Source organism: Emys orbicularis, chromosome 13 (assembly GCF_028017835.1).
Source record: "Emys orbicularis isolate rEmyOrb1 chromosome 13, rEmyOrb1.hap1, whole genome shotgun sequence".
NCBI classification, from domain to species: domain Eukaryota; kingdom Metazoa; phylum Chordata; order Testudines; family Emydidae; genus Emys; species Emys orbicularis.
This window is the reverse complement of record NC_088695.1, coordinates 50,270,799-50,290,502: the sequence shown is the minus strand read 5'-3', so window position 1 is coordinate 50,290,502 and position 19,704 is coordinate 50,270,799. Positions and strand designations below refer to the sequence as shown.

Below are 19,704 nucleotides of genomic sequence, written 5' to 3'. Positions count from 1 at the left end.
AGTGCGGGGGTGCGCGCGGAGGCGGCTGGGCGGATCCGGGTGGCGTTGTCACAGCAGCGCGAGGAGGCGAACGGGCCGGGTAGGGTGAGGGCGGGGCTGGGGTGCGCGGGCGGGACGGGCCCGAGCTGCGGCGCTTCTCGGTCTCCGGGTCGGCGGGGGCGGCGGGCCCCTTGTCACGCACGGGCCGGGAGTCCCCTGGGTCCCCGCCACTTCCGCGTTCCCGGCTGGGCGCACGGCTGGTGCCGCGCCTAGCGCCCTGGTCACGAGCCTGCGGTGGCACGTGCTCGGCCTGCTGCCCGCGGGCAGCCCGGGCAGCGTGTCAGGCCCCAGAGCTGCTGGTTCGGGATCCCGGTGACCGCTCGGAGCGCGGGGCAGTGAACAGCCCCGGTAATGGCATTTGTGGGCTGGGGGGTGGGAACAGCGGGTGCTTCCTTGTTTCTGGTAGCTGCCCTAGTTGGAGTCCTAGCTAGAGCTCAAAGGAGCGGCAAGGGAGGGGCGCCTGGACTTTGGCTGTCTCAAAAAAAGCTTTTTGGCTGCCTGGAAATATCAGGAATATAAAGTCGCCTTGGCTGTTTTGCTGGAAGTCTCTGTGACAGCCCTGAGACACGAAGTGGGTGCATCTAAAAGCCTTCCTTGAAGGAGTCGGGTTGCTGATTAATCTTGTCTTCCAGCTGTTTCTTAGCTGAATTAGTTTCTTAGCTTAGTGAATTAAATACCCTTTAACCATTTCCCTTCTCAGTTAATCAGGTTTGTTTTTAGGGCATATGTAGTTCTGCAGTCATCCAGAGTGTTCAGAGACAGACTATCAAACAGAATTCTTAATATAAGAACTGCAGAACTTTTTTCAGGCTTTTTAGGTACCATAAAGGACACTAACTTGGTGTTTTCCCTTTGTAGCTTATCTTTAGTACCTGGACTGGAGAGAGGCTGTACCCAGGAGTATGAATTTCCCCCACTTTACAGCACAGTCTTTAGAGTCCTGATGGTGGAGTTTTTTAAAAACTGGTGCAATGGTGTGGGAGGAGCAAATTAAAACTTGTTGCTAGACTTCAATGGGAGGAGGTCTCTGGACCGCTGGAGTGTTAGACTCAGAGCATTTGTGCATGGGAAACAGCTTTATGATGGCTCATTACTGCTGTGTGCTGCTGCTCTTAAGTTCAGAACTGAATCGGAGTGGCAACCTGCTTTTCTGAGCACCATTTACTAAGTGCAGTGAATGTTCATATCCTTGTACTTCCCAACCAGTTAAGTGCTCTCCTAGCCTCCCTCAAATGGGGTATTTTCACTGCTTGCTTTTGGATTGTTTTGGTGATGGGGAATCCGGAAGTGGTTTCCCTATGTTACCTTCCTGCCTTGTTAGAATGGTTAAAGTAAGTCCTGCTGTTTCTTCTGTAATGCCAGACACCGTGCATTTCAAAGCTGATATGCATGAAGAGTATGTATGCAGTTTGGTTGTTAAGGTACCTGATGTACCTGCTTCCAGTGTGTGAAAGCCCCGTCAGAAGTTTGGGGGGGAGGGAGAGGATGATCACTTCCGTGGTTTTCCAGCCTCTTTCCTAACAGCTCTGAAAATGGCAGCTTCCCTTTTTTAAAACTAAATATATGAAATTGCGGTAGTGCTTGCCACAGCTCAGCATAGTATAGGAAGTGCTGTGTAAGCATTCCCTACACAGTTCTGCTGATGTTTCTCAAGCTTCACCTGCAGTACACCCTACTAATACAGCCTTGGAACAATAGGGCCATCAAAATAAGCAGTAAGCTGCCTCTTGGGCAGTCACACTTACAACAGCTTTACATGGTTGTGAGATACTGGCAACATATTGCCGCTACCGTAGGAAACTTCCATATGTGCCGTATTTGTTCCATTTGCAGGGTCAACTGGTGTGGCAAAATTCCCAGTATCAACATCCTTAATCGTTTTTGGATGTCAGGCATTCAAAGCATGCTCATTAAAACTCAGCTGCATTGGTTTGGGAATCTCCCTTGTATGGCCAACTCATAAGTACCCAAGACCCTATTTTATGGTCAAATAATGCAAGGCATCTGTTCTCATGGTGGCCAGTACAAACAGTGTAAAGACCCAATAAAGTCAGACTTGAAAGCATATCAGGTCGACCCCATCAGTTGGGAAGCAACAGCCCATGACAGAGCAAGGTGGTAGTAGATTTGTCATGTTGCTGTTAATCATTTTGACGCAAGGTGTGTTAACACTTTATGTGAAAAATGTGAACAGCGCACAGCAAAGATACAAGAGTCTGCAATGGTCATGGTCATGGACAATCTTGTCTGTTCCACATGTAACCAGGTTTGTGGTTTTTGCATTGGTCTGACCTTGCGTATATCATTCACCTATAGGGTTTGTAGAATCCCCTTATGTCGACATGAGACTCCATCATCATCTGTTGTACCACACTGTGGGGTGGCATTGTAATGTTTCCAATAGGGAAATAAGCAAAAACCCTCCAAACTTTTTACTTTTATTCTTGTCAATATGTGCAGCTGTGTCTCATGATGAAAAGCTGGTACGTTAACTGGTGTCACTAACCAGACTGCAGCATGCACAGAATTCAGACAGTTACCACTACTCAGTACAGGACTACAAGAGCTCTTAATGAGGAGCACGGCTAATGGAGTCACCTGCCATTGAGTGCTAAGGGTCTTGACATGACTGACTGCTCCCCACTTGCTGAGTGTTATCGAGTGTACTTACTGCAGCCCCCAGCTGGGTCATCTGCAAAGAGATCATAAGAATGGCCATATTGGGTCAGACCAATGGTCCGTTTAGCTTAGTATCCTGTCTTCCAACAGTGGCTAGTCCCAGATGCTTCAGAGGGAGTAAAGAGAATACAGGTCTGTCGCATCTTACACGCATTTAACATGCACAAATTCAGCTTTACGTGGTCGGCAAAAACAAAAAAAAGAGAGAAAAATAACAATTTAAATACTGTATCTGCCTGGTTTTTTTGTTTTTGTTTCGCCAATGACTTTCAGTGCGCCACTGTAGGGGGTGGCGGCACGGAGAAGGGGAGTGGGCTGCGCGCTCCGTCTGCCCCAGCCGGTGCCAGGTCTGCAGCAAGCCCAGCAGCCCGCGTCCTTCCCTCCCCGCCAACCGACGACTTTCAATTCACCTGCAGGCAGGAGCGGCGTGGAGCCCTCCCAGCAGGCAGCGCGGTGGGAGGGGCTGAGTGGCGAGCGCCCCGCCTGAAGGAAACCCTGGCTGCCCCCGTTCTCTCTCCCCCCCCGGCTAGCCGGGGTGCGCACTCTGCTGCCCGGGGCACATCTGCAGCGCAGGGAGTCCCGCTAGCCAGAGTGCAGCCAGCCACCCGCCCGCCCAGAGGCTTGCCAGCGCGGCTGGGGGAGGCAGCCGCGAGCTGCCAAGTAAGTGGCACTGAAAGTTTGCACCCTGTTTTTTTTTTTTTTGGTTCGCCGCTCCGGCCGCTCTGCACCCTGGTTTTGTTTGTTTGTTTTGTTTTTGTTTTTTTGTTGTTGCTTCGCCACTCCGGCTGCCCTTTTTTTTTGCTTGGGGCGGCAAAAAAGCCAGAGCCGGCCCTGCCTGTAGTGCGGGTGATTCCGCCCGCCGTTACACTCAATGTAATTTTGACTATACGTGATTTTCACTTTACGTGCTGACTGCGGAACGTAACCCCAGCGTAAGATGAGACAGACCTGTAAGGCAATTTATTGAGTGATCCAAACCCTGTAGTCCAGTCCAACTTCTGGCAGTCAGAAGCTTTGTGGACACTTGGATCCAAACTGCAGCGTTCCTGAGGGGATGCAGGGCATTTGTGGAGTCCTTTCATGATTCCTGATGACTGGGCAGTGGGTGGACCTAAAGCCCCCAGATAAGCTGGGAATCCTGACAGTTGGAATTCTGCAGTAACTTTGTGCCAGGGCATAAGAGGGGCTTTCCCTGTGGGATGATCAGGCTCTAACTTTCCCTTTCTTCTGAATTCTTGTGGGTATGGGAGCAATTTATGTGAAATGTCCTGTCAACCTGCCTGCTGGTGTGATTAGTGAGTCTTAATTTACTCTTTGCCAGGTGACACACCCATCCATGCTGCTGCCACCATGGGATAGCATGGTGATGAGCCCAAACTCCCCTCTGACCCCCAGTCTCCCTCACTGAGCATAACACATTTACCCCCAGGCCAGCTAAAATTGTAGCTTGCTTGAAGGGACCTTCTGTCAAACTCAGTTACTACTTTTTTGTATTCTTGTAGTGTCTAAGGGCTTTGACCAGGGATGGGGCCACAGAACTTCTAATGTAGAGCGTATAGCATTAGTTGCTCTGTAGAGGTTTCTGTTCTGGGGATTGTTCACGTAAAAGGCAGAAATTGGGGCACGTCTTCTCACCGGCAGATTTCTTGGGTAGCAGGGGCTGATGTCCTCCCTTGCAATACTGCTAGCTCCTTGGTTGCCACATCATTAAACAGGCTGTAACTGTAGCCAGGTTGCAGTTTCTTAGGAGCCTGGGTCTCTTTCAAGTGCTCATGTCCTGTCTGCTTAACCCTGGAGGAACTAACAGTTTGTAAGTTTTGAAACAGCAGGACTCTTGGATAGAGGGATAAAGACAGTAAGAGTTCCCTCTGCTAGGAAGTGATTCAGCCTGCTCCAATTTCTCACAAGCATTGGTTTATCTTTTGTGATCTCCAAGGTTCTGGATAGCATGAGGTACAACTGGAGCCTTATGCAGCTGCATCATTGCTTGGAGCAAGACAGTCTAGAATCTGACTCTTCTAGAAGCAGTAGAGTCTGGGAGTTCTCTTCCCACTCAGAAGTGGCTTTAGTCAGCAACAGGCACGTACATCTCTACCTCGATATAACGCTGTCCTCGGGAGCCAAAATCTTACCACGTTATAGGTGAAACTGCGTTATATTGAACTTGCTTTGATCCGCCAGAGTGCGCAGCCCCGCCCCCCCAGAGCACTGCTTTACCGCATTATATCCAAATTCGTGTTCTATTGGGTCACGTTATATTGAGGTAGGCTGTTCTAGATAGTCGGAATCTCTCAGGAGCCTGGAGGCTCTTTAGCTGTATTACAGATGAAGTTTGGTGACAGACCCTGGAAGATCCTGCCAAAACTGGCTTGAGGTTCTTCAGTACTGTAGACTCTTGTAGGGTGACATAAGGTGCCACAAGTACTCATTCTTTTTGCTGATACAGACTAACACGGCTGCCACTCAGAAACCTGTCATCATGGTAAATGGTGATCTGTCTGTAGTTAAATATCTGTCTGGTTTGAACTTGCAGTTGAAAACTGCAACTTGGGGGAGTCCAAAGGAACGTGATCAGAGATGAGATGCTAGGCTGGTGGGAGGAAATCCAGTGTTCAGGACAATGACAACAACCAGGAGTATGGAAAGGATTCGAAGACCAGGAAGAAAATGACAGTCCATGTTAGGCAATGGTCACGTTTTAGGTCCATTACAGCAGCTGTAGGACAGAACCTTCTAACAGTGAGCATTTCCTAGGCAGCTAGGATCTGGAGGTGCCTGAGAAGGGAGTTTCCCTACAATGCCTGAGGTTTGACCTGTGATCTGTCACACACTATCAATTATCACATCAGGACATTAGTCGTCTTATTGGCCAAGTAGAGCTAAAGTCCTTAGAAGAGGGAATTAAGATGATTGGGGGGGGGGGGGCGCTGCCTCTTCTGCCAGAGATCCTGTGCCTGCTAAACATGTTAGGCCTGTGCTCCTGATGGTACGGGACTCGTGAGCACAGGCCATAGGGTGTCTCTGGGAAGTTCAGTTACAATTGATTCCTTGATTTTGGTTTTTTCTAACGATCTCACCCAGCAGGGGGCACCTGTAAATGAACAGCAAAGTGCCTGTTACCCTAAGGCCCCCACTATCCTACTAACCCTGGACTGTGGTAAATGGCTTCTCTCTGCAGCCCAAAGGAAGAAGTCAAGGGCCTTGGGAAAAGCTTTGTGTGCCTGGAAGCCTCCTTCCTTTCTGGCTTGGTGCCTTTCCTGAAGAAGCAGCTGAGGAACTGTGACCTCAGGCATGTGCTTTTCAGTGTAGGGAGGAGTGCCCTCCCCTTCTCCCCCCCCCCCCCCAGTACTTTGCAATGTGCCTCTGTGCCCCTCCACTCACACAAGGGTCACACAGGCCTCCCCTCCCAAGAGCTCTGCTGCATTGTGTGGCTTCTGATTTATGAAGTCAAGTATCAGAGGGGTAGCCGTGTTAGTCTGAATCTGTAAAAAGCAACAGAGGGTCCTGTGGCACCTTTAAGACTTAAAGGTGCCACTGGACCCTCTGATTTATGATGTTACTGTTCTTAGCTCTGCCTGAGGGCCTTGTTGAAGGAAGTGCAGCAGCATTACTCTTGTCCATTTCTTCTGAGGAGAGATGAGCCCTGTCCTGAGCTGCTGGGCGTAACAGCCCTGACCTCCCAGGTGACTGGCGGGCTGGAGTTTGCTTTTCCCAGCTGTTGTCTGCAGCAGCTTTTCATGGCCTTAGAAATTCTCTAGTTTGTCAGTGTGAGAGGCAGGGAAAGGGCTGGTTCCTGTGTGGCTAATGGGGGACTGCAATGGTCCTTAAAGTATTCATCCAGGCTCTCTGGTGTTCCCGTCCATCCATGCCAATGGGTCTAATTCTATAATGAGGGCAATTGCAGGTGATGATTAGCAGAACAGCACCTCTGTCCCCCTTGAGGCAGGATGCTCATTCAAAATGTGTCTGTTTTGAGGGCTGGGAAGTCTGGATGCTTGGGAAGATGGGGCTGATGGACAGGGCCGGCTCCAGGCACCAGCAAAGGAAGCAGGTTCCTGGGGCGGCCAATAGAAAGGGGCAGCATGTCCGGGTCTTGGGCGGCAGCTCAAGCGCTCCGCTTTAGTCTTCGGCGAGTCCTTCACTCCGTCTCTTCCTCTTCGGCGGCAGCTCAATCGTTTTTTTTTCCCCCCCCCCCCCGCTGCTTGGGGCAGCAAAAAAGCTGGAGCTGGCCCTGCTGATGGAGACTAGGTGCTGCTAGGGGAGGGGAGAACACAAGATACCCCAGCTGCTTTGTTGGGGGGTGAGCAAATGGGACACTGCTCCATGCGTGGGGTGCAGACAGAGGCCTGTCGAACTGGTTTCCTGCTCTGACCAATGCAAGATTGCTGCTGCTGGTGGCAGCAGCTCTTCGGTAATGTCCAAAGCATGCGGACACACCCATGCAGAGCCAAGCCAGCTTCCTGAGTGGAGTGCAGGACTGGGAGGAACTGCATTAGCACTGTGCTGGCCTGCTGTGTGTTGCGTTGAAATTCTGACAACTTTCCAGTGTCCAGCACTGGCCAGAGTGCAGGTAGTGGCCTTGGAGAGGCACTCTAACTGGGTCTCCTTAACGAGTGTCTGCAGGGGAGGTCACTTCTGGATTCAAGTTCTGCCTTTGGATAGCTTGGCCTCCTCCAGGCTCCCTTTGCTCTGACTTGAGGTTTAATTAGTGATTAATTATGACAACTCAAAGTGGAGGCTTCCCTTCCTCTGGTGTGAGGGGAATATTTGGAGTTTGGGAGCAAATGGCTGCATCATCCACCCAGGAGAAACAGGAGACTCTCCCCCTGCAGTTCCACGGTGCGTCTCAATGGCAGCTATTGGGAGACTCTCTGCCTCTCCCTAGTCTCTTGTGAATAGTTCTTGTCAAACCTGATTTAGTTGTTGATGACACTAAAGGTTGGTTGATAAAGGTAACTTTGTAGGTGTAATAGACTCTTGTAAAGTGTTAGAATTAGACAGCATGAGTGAAGCACATGTCAAATTAACTGGCTAACGGAGAGATCATGAAGTAGTTGTCAGTGGGGAATCATTAAGTGAGAGTATTTCTAGTGGAGTTCAGCAGGGATCAGTTCTAGGTCTGATGCTCTTCAGTATTTTTATAAAGGATCCGGAAGTAAGTATAAAATCATTGCTGATAAAAACTTGTGGTGGAATGGTAACTGGGGAAAGAGCAGTCCTACAGAGTGATCTAGATCAGTGGTTTCTCAACCGGGGGGTACGCACAGGTCTTCCAGGGGGTACTAAACTCATCTAGATAGTTGCTTAGTTTTACAACAGGCTACGTAAAAAGCCCTAGCGAAGTCAGCACAAACTACAATTTCATACAATGACTTGTTTATACTGCTCTATGTACTACACACTGAAGTGCAAGTACAATATTTATGTTCCAATTGATTTATAATTCTGTGGTAAAAATAAAAAAAGCAATTTTTCAGTAGTGGGCCATGACACTTCTGTATTTTTGACTGATTTTGTAAGCAAGTAGTTTTTAAGCGAGGTGAAACTTGGGAGTATGTAAGACAAATCAGACTCCTGAAAGGAGTACAGTAGTCTGAAAGGTTGAGAGCCACTGATCTGGATCACTTGATAAGCTGGGCCCATTCAAAGAAAATTCATCAATACACCAAGTAAAAGGTCAGACATCTAGAATTCAAAAGTGTAGGTCATACCTATAAAATTGGTTACTGTATCTTGGAAAGCGCGGACTCTGAAAAGGATTTAGGGGTCAGAGTGGACAAGCTCCCAGTGTGATGCTGCGGCAAAGAGCTAATGTAACCCTTGGTTGCTAAACCAGGAGTAGTGAGTCGGAATGAGGAGGTGGTTTTTACCTCTGAGACTAATTCTAGTGTGTACGGTTCTGGGGTCAACATTTTTTAAAAGGATGTTAAAAAACTGGAGAGGGTGCAGAAAGGAGCCACAAACAATGTGAGGGGTGGAGAAAATGCCTTAGTGAGACCAATCTGTTTAGCTAATCCAGAAAAATGTGGTGTGTAAATATCTTGATGGAGAGAAAATACCAGCTACTAAAGTTCTCTTTAATCTAGCAGAGAAAGGCAGAACAAGAACCAATTGCTGGAAACTGAAGCCAGACAGACTAAAATTAGAAAGAAGGCAGTTTTTAAACAATGAGGTTGATTAACTATTGGAAGGTTAACCAATGGAAGTGGTGGATTTCATCTCTGGTCTTCAAATCCAGACTTAGATGGATGCCTTTTTAAAAGATGCATTAGCCAAACCTATTATTGGGTTCAATACAGGGGAAACAGGTGAAATGTGATATACCAGAGATCAGACCTCTTCCCACTGAATTCATAGATCAAGGCCAGAAGGGACCAGCAGATCATCGAGTCTGAAGAGGCCCTCTACAATGGTGCTGTGGAAGCAGAAGCATCTGCTCAGAGGCTGGGTCAGTGCTGCCGATTGTGGAATATAAAGTGCAGACTGGCCATGGAAAGTTTTCTTGTTCACGCCCAAGAGCCACTTGTTTCCAATCCTGTGGCTAACCAGAGCAGGCAGAAAATCTCTACCTCAAGTCTGGAAGTGTTGAGTGAGCACCCCAGTGTGCTGTTTGAGAGCACACTGAAACTGCCACCGCAAAAAGCTAGTTCCTGGGAGCTTTGGGCAGCTCATCAGAAATGCACAGCTCTGTTCCCAGGTGATGATTCTGTGCTTGTGCCATGCTTGGGTTTCTAGGCTCTTTGGTTGATTTGCAGCCATGTGAGCAGCCATACGTGGACCCGAGACCCCTGGCAGCTGGAACATTCTCTCGTCTATTTTGATGGTCCTGCTAGGGCTGTTTCTCATGTAGCAGAGATATTCAGGAGGTGGCGGAGAACATCACAAAATGGAGCAGAACTGGTCCCTCGGTCTTATTCCCAAACAAGACTTGCATAAAATAAGTGCAGTTAACATCCTGGTTGAATGTTTCACTGGAGTCCATCTAGCACCCCCACACGCTTCCCTTACCAAAACCTCCTCCCAAAGGAGTCTGGAAATGAATGGGTCCGGCTGGGTCCCCACTCTCCACCTGACTCACCCCTGACCTTCACATGTCTCTTTCTAGAATGCAATAGATGCTGTTGTCACTCTCATGTATCAAATGTGTAGTAGAAGAAACTAACTGATGTATAATCGCAGGGTGTGTCATGTCTGAGTTCTGGGAGCTTTTTCCTTGGGGTGATCCATTGGGGGAGTAGAAATGGAATAATTGATCTTTGGTTATGAAATGTGTTGATTAGGAGGTGCATAGATTTTTAAGTTCTGAAGGGACCATTATGATGATCTAGCCTGACACAGGCCAGAGAATCTCACCCAGTAACTTCTGCATCAAACCCAGAACTTGTTTGAGCTATAGCATATCTTTCAAAAAATAAAATAAAATATTGATTTTAAGACATTGAATGAGTAAGAATCCTCTTCATCTCTAGCTGATTTTTTCCCAGTGGCTAATTCCTTCACTGTTAAATTGTGTTCTGTTTCTCACCTGCATTTGTCTAGCTTCAATCTCCAACCACTGGATATCTGTGTAGAGATGTTGTAGGTTTATGTAAGTCTATGTAGTCCTTATAAGTTTGTATTTAACTTTATTGAGCATGGAGTATTTTTGTAGTATATGTGATGCAGTATATTGGAAATGGCTCCCTTGAATAGTGAACAGGATTTTATAATTGTCTTATCCGTTTTGACATCTGCAGCTATATATGCAAAGTTTTAGGAGGCAAAATGAAGAATGGGTGGCAAGTCATGTAGGATGATAGGGAGTAATGAAGGATTTAGGGCACTCAAACTGGGGGTCGGGACCCCTCAGGGGGTCACGAGGTGTCAGCCTCCACCCCAAGCCCCGCTTTGCATCCAGCATTTATAATGGTGTTTAAATATATTAAAAAGTGTTTTTAATTTATAAGGTGGGGGGGTCCCACTCAGAGGCTTGCTGTGGGAAAGGGGTCACCAGGACAAAAGTTTGAGAACCACTGATTTTAGGGTATGTCTGCACCACAGCAGTACAGCTGTGGTGCTGCAGTTGTCCTGTAATATAGACACTTCCTGCATTAACAGAAGGGGTTTTTCCATTGATGTATTTAACCAGCCTCTCCAAGAGGTGGTGGCTAGGTTGACCTAGCTGAGTCTACACTGAGGGTTAGGTTGATCTTAACCACATTGCACAGGGAACAGCATTTTTCGCAGCCTGAATAATGTAGCTAGGCTGATCTAATTTTTAAATGTAGACCAGGCTAAAAGGTGGGGAAATGTCTGGATCCCTTCACTGCTTGTTTGTAAAGGGTGATACTTCTGGAGTGTTTGCAGTTGGGGTGCCCACTACAGGGAAGCTTCAAACAGTCATGGGTTTTCAAAGTCTTCACCATTAACTTTAAACTCTTCTGACATTTTTCTGAGGAAAATCTCGCCTTGGATGATGTGGCCTGTGAAGCTTGAGAGGGGGATTGTGGGGTGGGAGTTGAGAATGGCTTTTATAATGGGAATGGGGCTTCACCCTTAACGATGGCTACTCCACACACTACTTCCTACTGCCTGTTCAGAAAGTGGCTGGAGACTTGCACCATTGAGCCAAGTTAGTACAAATGCTATTAATCCAATAGCTGCTGCTTTTCACTGGCCGTGCCTTGGCTCAGACCTTTGGAAAGGACTGAGTGTGAGATTGGCCAAGGCAGGTGCCTTTCCCCGCAATTTGGGGACAGCCAGTGCCCCTTTTAGAACAGACTGATCCAGTTGCATTTTGAGCTACAGGCCTGTTGATCATCGCTGAGGCCTCTGGGACTTGGGCCAACAATGGAGCAGACATCTTTTCTTAAATAGACTTGAGTGCTGTAGAGAAGCAGAATGTAACAAAGGCCCAGGTCTACTCTTTGGGTTTCTCCACTCAGCTGTTCTTGTGGGCAGAAGGTTTATCTAATCACACTTCTCGAAAGGCTATCTGTTGTCCTGGCAATTTAACAAACAAAATGCAGAGATTGAAGTCTCCCCACCCCCTGGTGCAGTCAGGACTCCATGGGTTAACCAAAGATTCTGCACCTGCTTGCCAAACTCTGACTCAGGCGCTCATAAGAGGCCACACGCTGCAGAGAACTAGATGTTCTGGGAATGTCCTGCCCAATTCATCCCCCTGAGACAGCTAGCAAAACCTCCCACAGGCATTTGGGAACAAGCGTGCATTGAACTGAGTCCTCCGAAAGCTGGAGTTACTGGCCAACTATCTGTGGGGAGCCCTACTTTGGCTGAGGAAGGAATGAGGTGTCCATTGAGGAGCCCTGCAGGACTTCTCAGCAGCATGGCCTCTTGTGCAGGAAGCAGCTGCATCAGGCCACTGATCCCATTTCCCACTCTCCCCTCCTAGGTGTAACTCACGTGTGTAAAGATGGCAGAGCAGGAGCCGACCGCAGAGCAGCTGGCCCAGATTGCGGCAGAGAATGAGGAAGATGAACACTCGGTCAACTACAAACCGCCTGCCCAGAAAAGCATCCAAGAGATCCAGGAGCTGGACAAGGATGATGAGAGCCTGCGGAAATACAAGGAGGCGCTGCTGGGACCTGTCAGCGTAGCTACTGGTGAGTCCTGGTGTCATCTCCGAGCATGTGGTTCTATCTGTGCAAACAGCTATAACAGCCAAGACCTCTTCTCTACACCTCTAACTGCTTCAGGCAGACACTAAGAACTCTCCCACCCTCCTCCTAGATCTCTCTTCATGCATGCTGCTGAAAGCCCAGCTTTAACTCGAGGATGCAAATGACCAGTTGGGAGGGAGGGCACTGCTAGCTGTCTGGTCTGCCAGTCTTTACCTGGCTAGCTTAAGTCAGTCATTGGTCCTTTGACTAAAGCTTGTGAGTCAATATCTTCTGGGATGTTGCTTCTGAATGAAAGGTTCTGAGACCTCTTTCCTCCCTGGGTATAAAACAAGGGGAACCCTGGATCTCTGCTCCAGGCAGGCCCATTCTTTCTAGTTCTTACCTGCTCCTTTGCGTTTCCAGGAGCTGAGTGAAAGGAGAGAAAAGGATGTAGATGGGTTGGGGCCTGGGGCGGGGATGTCATTAGCACTTTTAGGACTTGTCTAACAGCCTCTTCTTCATCTTAGATCCCAGTACTCCTAATGTGGTGGTGACCAAACTGACACTGGTCTGTGCCACCGCCCCTGGTCCTCTGGAGCTGGACCTGACAGGTAAGCAGGAGATGGGTACTGCGGTGTACCTTCCAAGGGAGACAAACCTAGGCTAGCTCAGTGCAGACAGTCGGAGCTCTGGGGGGGGGGGGGCAGGCCTGGTCCACTGTCCATTCTGACCTGGAGCCCAGAGGTGGAAGTGACCTGCTGAAACGTGTATTTCCAAACATGCAGGGGGTCAGGCTCCTCCTATGAGTTTGGGGCTTCCAGCCTGGTGATCAGTACTGCAGCCGCTCTGCCTCCTGTACATGAACTGCAGTGTGAAGGCCCCTAGCGCAGTGCCTTTCGGACTCCTGTTGGTTGTGCACATTCAGTCCTGCAGGCGCTACTTAGCTGCTACCAGCTGGAGGAGCCCAGGAGCCACTTAGCAAGCACGGGCTAAAAGTGGCAATTCTTCAACAAAAAACCTTCAAAAACAGACTCCAATGTGAAGCTGCAGAACTGGAATTAATTTGCAAACTGGACACCATCAGATTAGGCCTGAATAAAGACTGGGAGTGGATGGGTCATTACAAAACCGAAACTTAATTTCCACAGTACTAATTTCTCTCTACTGTAACTCACACCTTCTTATCAACTGTTTGTAATGGGCCACTCTCTTACCACTTCAAAAGTTATTTTTCCTCCCTTGGTATCCTGCTGTTAATTGATTTATCTCGTCAGACTGACCTCATACTTGGTAAAGCAACCCTCATCCTTTCATGTATTTATACCTGCTCCTGTATTTTTCACTTCATGCATCTGATGAAGTGGGTTCTAGCCCACGAAAGCTTATGCCCAAATACATTTGTTAGTCTCTGAGGTGCCACAAGGACTCCTCATTGTTTTTGCTGATACAGACGAACATGGCTCCGCTCTGAAACCTGCTTTCCTAAAGTTAGCAAACCCACGGCCCTAATCCTGCCATAACTCCTCATTCCTCCCACCAAACTCTGCTCAGGCCTGGGGAGTGCAGGACTTAGCCCCACGCTAAATGAAGGGGCTCCACAAACAAGTTATTGTTGCCAGAACTCTCTTAAAAATACTGCCCCAAAATAAGCTGTGTTGAATGAAAGCCTTCCCTGGGTTCTAATCCATGGGGAATGTTGCACCAGCCTCCTCTGGTGGCATGAGACTGGAATTACAGCATAACCAGTAGCTTCCTGATAATGGGACTGGGGGTCTCCAGGTTCTCCGTTTGAGGATCACATTTCTTCCTGCTGATTCTGGGAAGAGGACCTTGGTGTTGAGTCTTGTTAAGAGAGCGAATCATTCTGAAACTGAGCCATATCCTCTGGTGTGAATAGGTGGATTCCTTAGGGCTTGCATGGACTAACTTAGAAATGGTGGTAGCTTCCAGCGTGGGTGGGTGTGAGGTGGTGAGATCTCTAAACGGGGACACCCATGAGTAAATCACATTTCTCTTCCTTCCTGGGAGGAGAGCGTCTGGGATGCTCTCCCCTGTTGGGCTTTGCACTCTTCTGTGGAAACCAAAGGCGTTAATGCAGGAGCTGGGGCCAGGGAGGACCCTGACATGAAGGAAGGGACACTTCCCCTGCCTGCAACCTAGCACTTGTTTATATTCCAATAGCTCCAGTCTCCGGTACAGGGCCCACCCCAAATGCATCCCACAGCACAGTCCCTAGGGAGTCTGAGCAAACTTCTCCCTTCTCTGTAGGTAACCTGGAAAGCTACAAGAAGCAGTCGTTTGTGCTGAAGGAGGGTGTGGAGTATCGGATAAAAATCTCCTTCCGGGTAAGAACTTGAGAGTCACTGGCCCAAGCCTGTCTGTATACTCCAGGCATACAGCAACCAGACATCCTGAAAGAGGGAGGTCACCAATCCCAAGGGATGCACTGAGAGACAGGCCCCTGCCCTTCCCCAGATATGGGGAGGGCGGTGGCCACTCTGCTGTGAAGTCTTGTTTATCTTTGCAGGTGAACAAGGAGATCGTGTCGGGGCTGAAGTACATTCAGCACACGTTCAGGAAAGGAGTGAAAAGTAAGTGCTTCCATTGTTCCAGACATTGCTTTGCAAGGGTGGGTCTCCCAGCCAGCCCCACTGCAGTAAGATGTATGTGCCACCCCCATTCTCCAGCTGGCTCTGGCATGGTGGGAGGAGACTCTTTACTTTAGAACAGGGCGGTCGCAACCTTTTTCTTGCTGAGGCCCCCCTCAACATGCTATAAAAATGCCAGGGCCTGGGACGGAGCATGGGGGTCTGGGCCAATGGGGGACCCTTGGGCATAGGCATAGTTTTACTTCTATTTGGGGGGTGAGGGCAAGGGCTGGCAGGGCTTGAGCCAGCTCCGCACAGCAGGGTCCAGGGAGGCAGCACCACCTCCACCCCTTGACTCACTCAGGAGGCCACCCAGCCTGTCTGGGCTGTCCAGGGACGCAACCAAAAAATATAACTCAAAGGGGGGACTCAGTTTGAAAACCGCTCAGGGTGCAAATAGGGGGGTAGCTAGGGGCTGTGTGCAGACAGGGTAGCTAGGGGCTGTGCGAAGTGAGGGGAGTAGCTCAGGGTGCCAAGATGGGGTAGCTAGGAGCTGTGTGAAGTGAGGGGAGTAGCTCAGGGTGCCAAGACGGGGTAGCTAGGAGCTGTGTGAAGTGAGGGGAGTAGCTCAGGGTGCCAAGACGGGGTAGCTAGGAGCTGTGTGCAGATGGGGTAGCTAGGGGCTGTGTGAAGTGAGGGGAGTAGTCCAGGGTGCCAGGACGGGGTAGCTAGGGGCTGTGTGAAGTGAGGGGAGTAGCTCAGGGTGCGGGTTGGGGGGCTCCCAATGTGGCTCCCAGCTTCAGCTCCGTGCCATTCCTGGCTTCAGCGCTGGGGCTCAGGGCACCGGGTTTCAGCCGTGGGGCTCCGCGGCCCCCCTGGAAGGGTTTGGGGACCCTCAGTTGAGAACCACTGCTCATGTGCACCTTTGGCTCAGCACTGGCGGTGGGAAACCTCCTTCAGGCTCTGCTGCAGTGCAAGGGCCTGGATGATGTCAATGGCTCCGGCTGCATTTGAGCCGATCGGCCTCGAATGAAGCAAAACTTAGTGCTGTACGAATAGCGGCTTCTTCCCCTCCTGTTGTTTGGCCTGCTGCACTGGGTGGGCGGGTGTCTGTCCCCATGTGGAAGAGGCTCAGAGCCGGCATGGAGTGGCTGAATTCTCTAGCTCTGAGCCCAGCCGTGTGCCTTCTGTGGGGAGATGGCACGGTAGTTGGGAGGGGCTAGTATCTGTTCATGCACTTCAGCCCCAGCCCCAGCTCTGTGGAGGCTCATTCTTTTCCACCCCACCCCGTCTCCTTCCAGTTGACAAGACTGACTACATGGTTGGGAGCTATGGGCCCCGAGCAGAGGAGTACGAGTTCCTGACCCCCATGGAGGAAGCCCCCAAGGGTATGCTCGCCCGGGGCAGCTACAACATCAAATCCAAATTCACAGATGATGATAAGACTGACCATCTGTCCTGGGAGTGGAACCTGACCATCAAGAAGGAGTGGAAGGAGTAGCCCCTCCACAGGCCAGTCCCCAGAGAGAGAGTTAGCCAGGCAGTGGCTACAGTAGAAATCCCACCCTGTATCAAAGTGCTGACATTGGAACTTCCCCTTCCCCTCCCATTTCTTAAATCAACAAGAAGAGCTCTCAGCTCAGTTACCCTTCTCTCCCCCCCTCCCCCCCGAGAATCACTGAACGGAGCTGACCAAACCATGCTGTCTGCATCTGACCTCCAGCTGCCTGCCTCAGGGGCATCTGCCCCCTAGGCCTCTCCACCACACACAGAAGTAGGAGTGCTTCCTGCCCTCCCAGGGCCCTGATCAGGATCTTCTCCCGTTGCTGCATCTGACCTTTCTTCATTGGAATAAACCACAGGCAGGTGCTGAAGGAGAGGGAATCTCCAAGCTGCTCCCCACACATAGGGGGCTTTTCCTAGTGCTCCTGCTCATGGGGTGGCGCCTCATTTTGGGTGGCTGAGGAATTGTGATGCCAGGCAGCTGCTGAACCCTTCTGTAGGCTAAAATCATGTCTGTGGCCTGCCCCTCCCCTCCTGCCAGTGTCTTGAACGCTGGCTGGCAGCTTCATTTGTGGCTGTTTCCTGTAACCATGATGCCTTAATGTGTGTAACATGCATTCTCTAGGAAGGGGCCCTGACCTTGTTAGCTCCCACCCCATAGGTTTGTTAGCATGCTGCCCTCTCATCTCAGTCAGTCTCGTTGAATTGGTTTATTAGAAATGAGTCACAAGTAACTTCGCTGCTGGCCCATTCTCCTGAGCCTACTGCCCTGAGAGGAGGAGGGCTTGTGGCATCCTGTGCTGCTCCCAGCCCACACCGAGCCATCCTTGGGGATGTCCAGAGAAAGCTGCACTGGCAGAACTCTCCCACTTTCTGCTATGGAGGTGTTGGCCCTGTTAGTGTAGATCTCTCAACAGCCGGTGCCTTCCTGTGTCTGCCCCAGCATCTTTCCTGCGGTGGGTACGGGAGTCATGAGTGCTGCTGTCACCTCCGAATTATTTCATTGGAGCCATTTTTGGCTGTAAAGCACTGAAATGCCAGGGCAGCTCCTGCCCCGTCTCTTGGTTTGGTTTTCGGCTGGGTGATAAATCAGTCCAGTTCTGCAGCTGCTTTCACAACCTGGTGAGAACAAAGAGCTTGCAATGGACAAATATTCAAGAGCAGTTAATGCCTTATGTATCAGTTCTGCCTTTGAAATCTCGTGCCTGGCCTGTCAGTATTGATTGCCTTGACAAGTAGACTCCATGTCTCCAGAGCAGTCCCTCTTCCCCTTGCATCCTCACAGCACTGCAGCCTGGCATCCCGAACACCCCCACTGGCACGGTAGGCGGGGGCAGGAACTCTCCAGGGCCCTCCGGCTACTGGACAAGCATGTTCCAGCTCTGCAGCCATCTTCTCTGGTTGCTTTGATAACACTGATGTTGTACCAAACTGGGACCAAGTGTGTTTGGTTTTCCTGTAGCTACATCTTCTGCCCCAACTCTTCCTCTCCCCCTGCCCTTTAGAGAGATCTTTGTTAATTTGATTTGGTGCATTTTGTCTGTAAATCTTAGACCCAGATTAACAGATTTGGAATCATCTGCTTCCTCTTTTATGACAGTTAAATAAAATCTTCAAACTGACTATGCGCTGTCCCTTGGAATCCTCTTACTCTTCTTCCAGGTCTCTAGAAGGTAAGTGGCCTGTGAGAGGGGGACAGGACTAGGACCCAAGTTCACTAATTCCTTGTACACCAGCAGGTGCTGGGAAAGGCTTTCCCTTCAGTGATCTTTGGAGGTGGTGGGAACAAAGACGGCGAAGGTGCTTCCCTAGGACTGTGCAGCTTCTCCCTTAATAACACTGTCCCCTTCACTGCTGTTGCAAAGGTTTGTATATAAAGAAAACCTGTCCCTTGCAATCAGCTCCTGCCTTTCCTGTGGCCTCCACTAAGAGGCAGCAGTGTTGGGGAGGAATGGTGTGTTTATATGGGTCTATGCTCGTACATGGTGCTTTCCAGGCCACCAAGAGGAGGAAGCCTGTGCCCCAAGGAATTAGATCTCTAAGAACCGGATGCAAGTGTCAGAGCAAAGTGCATTGCAGCAAACACTAGTGAAGAAGGGAGCTAGTGGGAGGCGTTAAGAAATCTGGTGGGAGTGCCTGGGATGCAGGAGGAAACATACTGACTAGGCAGAGCTAAGTGCACAACACCTTGAAGGTGAGGACCAGGAGCTTGGAACGATGCAAGGGAAGTGAGTTGGGATTTGTGGAGCAGCACAGCTATCCTTGTCAAAAGATTTTTCGCAGAGAAGCAAATTGTGATGGGGGAAGATGCAGAGGGAATTAACTTACCTGTGACAGAGCCACCCCCTTTTCTGCCCTTCATCTTCTCAAGTGCTGCATGGTGTTCATGTGGCAACCCTGAGCACCTAGGACATGTCTAGATGAGCTCTTACTGTGTGGCAAGCTGGGGTGCAGGTCCAGCTCTATTGCTCTGGCTGTCCTAGTTTCCCCTGCTTACCCAGGCTGCCTCCTGGTCTTGCTGGATGAGGTGCCTTCCCTATTGGGTGGTGAGCTGTGACTAATCCGTCACTAGTGCAGAGGGTTACTGCAGAACTGAAATCGCCTGATGTCCGTTACAGTGGGCAGCACCAGTGCAATAAACCCACCCATAGCTGGTCCTTACAGAACAAACTGCCTGTAGGCAGTCGGTGGCAGGGTGAAATCCTGTCTGATGCAATTAGTGTCTCCTGTGACAGTCTATCCAAACTCGGCACAGAGTTCTGCTAGATTCTTTTTTTGGGGGGAGGGCGTGTTGGCTGTGACACTAAGATGAAGGTACCCATCAGTTTATACAAGAGAATTCTATTTCTATTCCATGTTGGTCCTTGTATCACCAGCCCCGCGATAGCGGAGTGCCTGCGAGTTGTGCATTGTTATGTGACTGATGTGTCTGGGGACACCATGGCGGGGTTTGGTGGGGTTCTGTGAGTGCTGCATCCTGCGGTCCTGTCCCTGTGATCGCTCTGGGGCATTGTGCAAATGGTTCTGCTGAACTTCCCACAGCGATGCCCAGGGCCCTTCCTGAGAGCACAGAGCAGGTGAGGTCCCTAGTCAGAATGGGGATGCTGTTACCCCCCAGGAGGCATCAGCTATGGGGGGGGAGGAGGGGGACCAACCATCTAGGACACTCCCCTCCCTTCCTCACCCAGGAAGCCTCCATCTTGGCAAGTAGAGACTATTCATGGCTGGCTAATGCATCTGCTTAACTATTCCCTGTCCCTTTCATGAGGCGGAGGGCCTGAGGCAGAACTGTC

The 19,704-nt window shown here is 50.0% G+C and overlaps 1 protein-coding gene across 1 annotated transcript; it reads left to right on the top strand.

Moving 5' to 3' along the window:
• Window positions 1-18,034, top strand: ARHGDIA (Rho GDP dissociation inhibitor alpha). The gene is made up of 6 exons (XM_065415354.1): window positions 1-79; window positions 12,113-12,323; window positions 12,848-12,931; window positions 14,589-14,665; window positions 14,848-14,911; window positions 16,210-18,034. The coding sequence occupies exons 2-6, from the start codon at window positions 12,134-12,136 to the stop codon at window positions 16,407-16,409; spliced, it is 615 nt and encodes a 204-aa protein (XP_065271426.1). The 5' UTR covers window positions 1-79; window positions 12,113-12,133; the 3' UTR covers window positions 16,410-18,034.
• The last annotated feature ends 1,670 nt before the right edge of the window (window positions 18,035-19,704 follow it).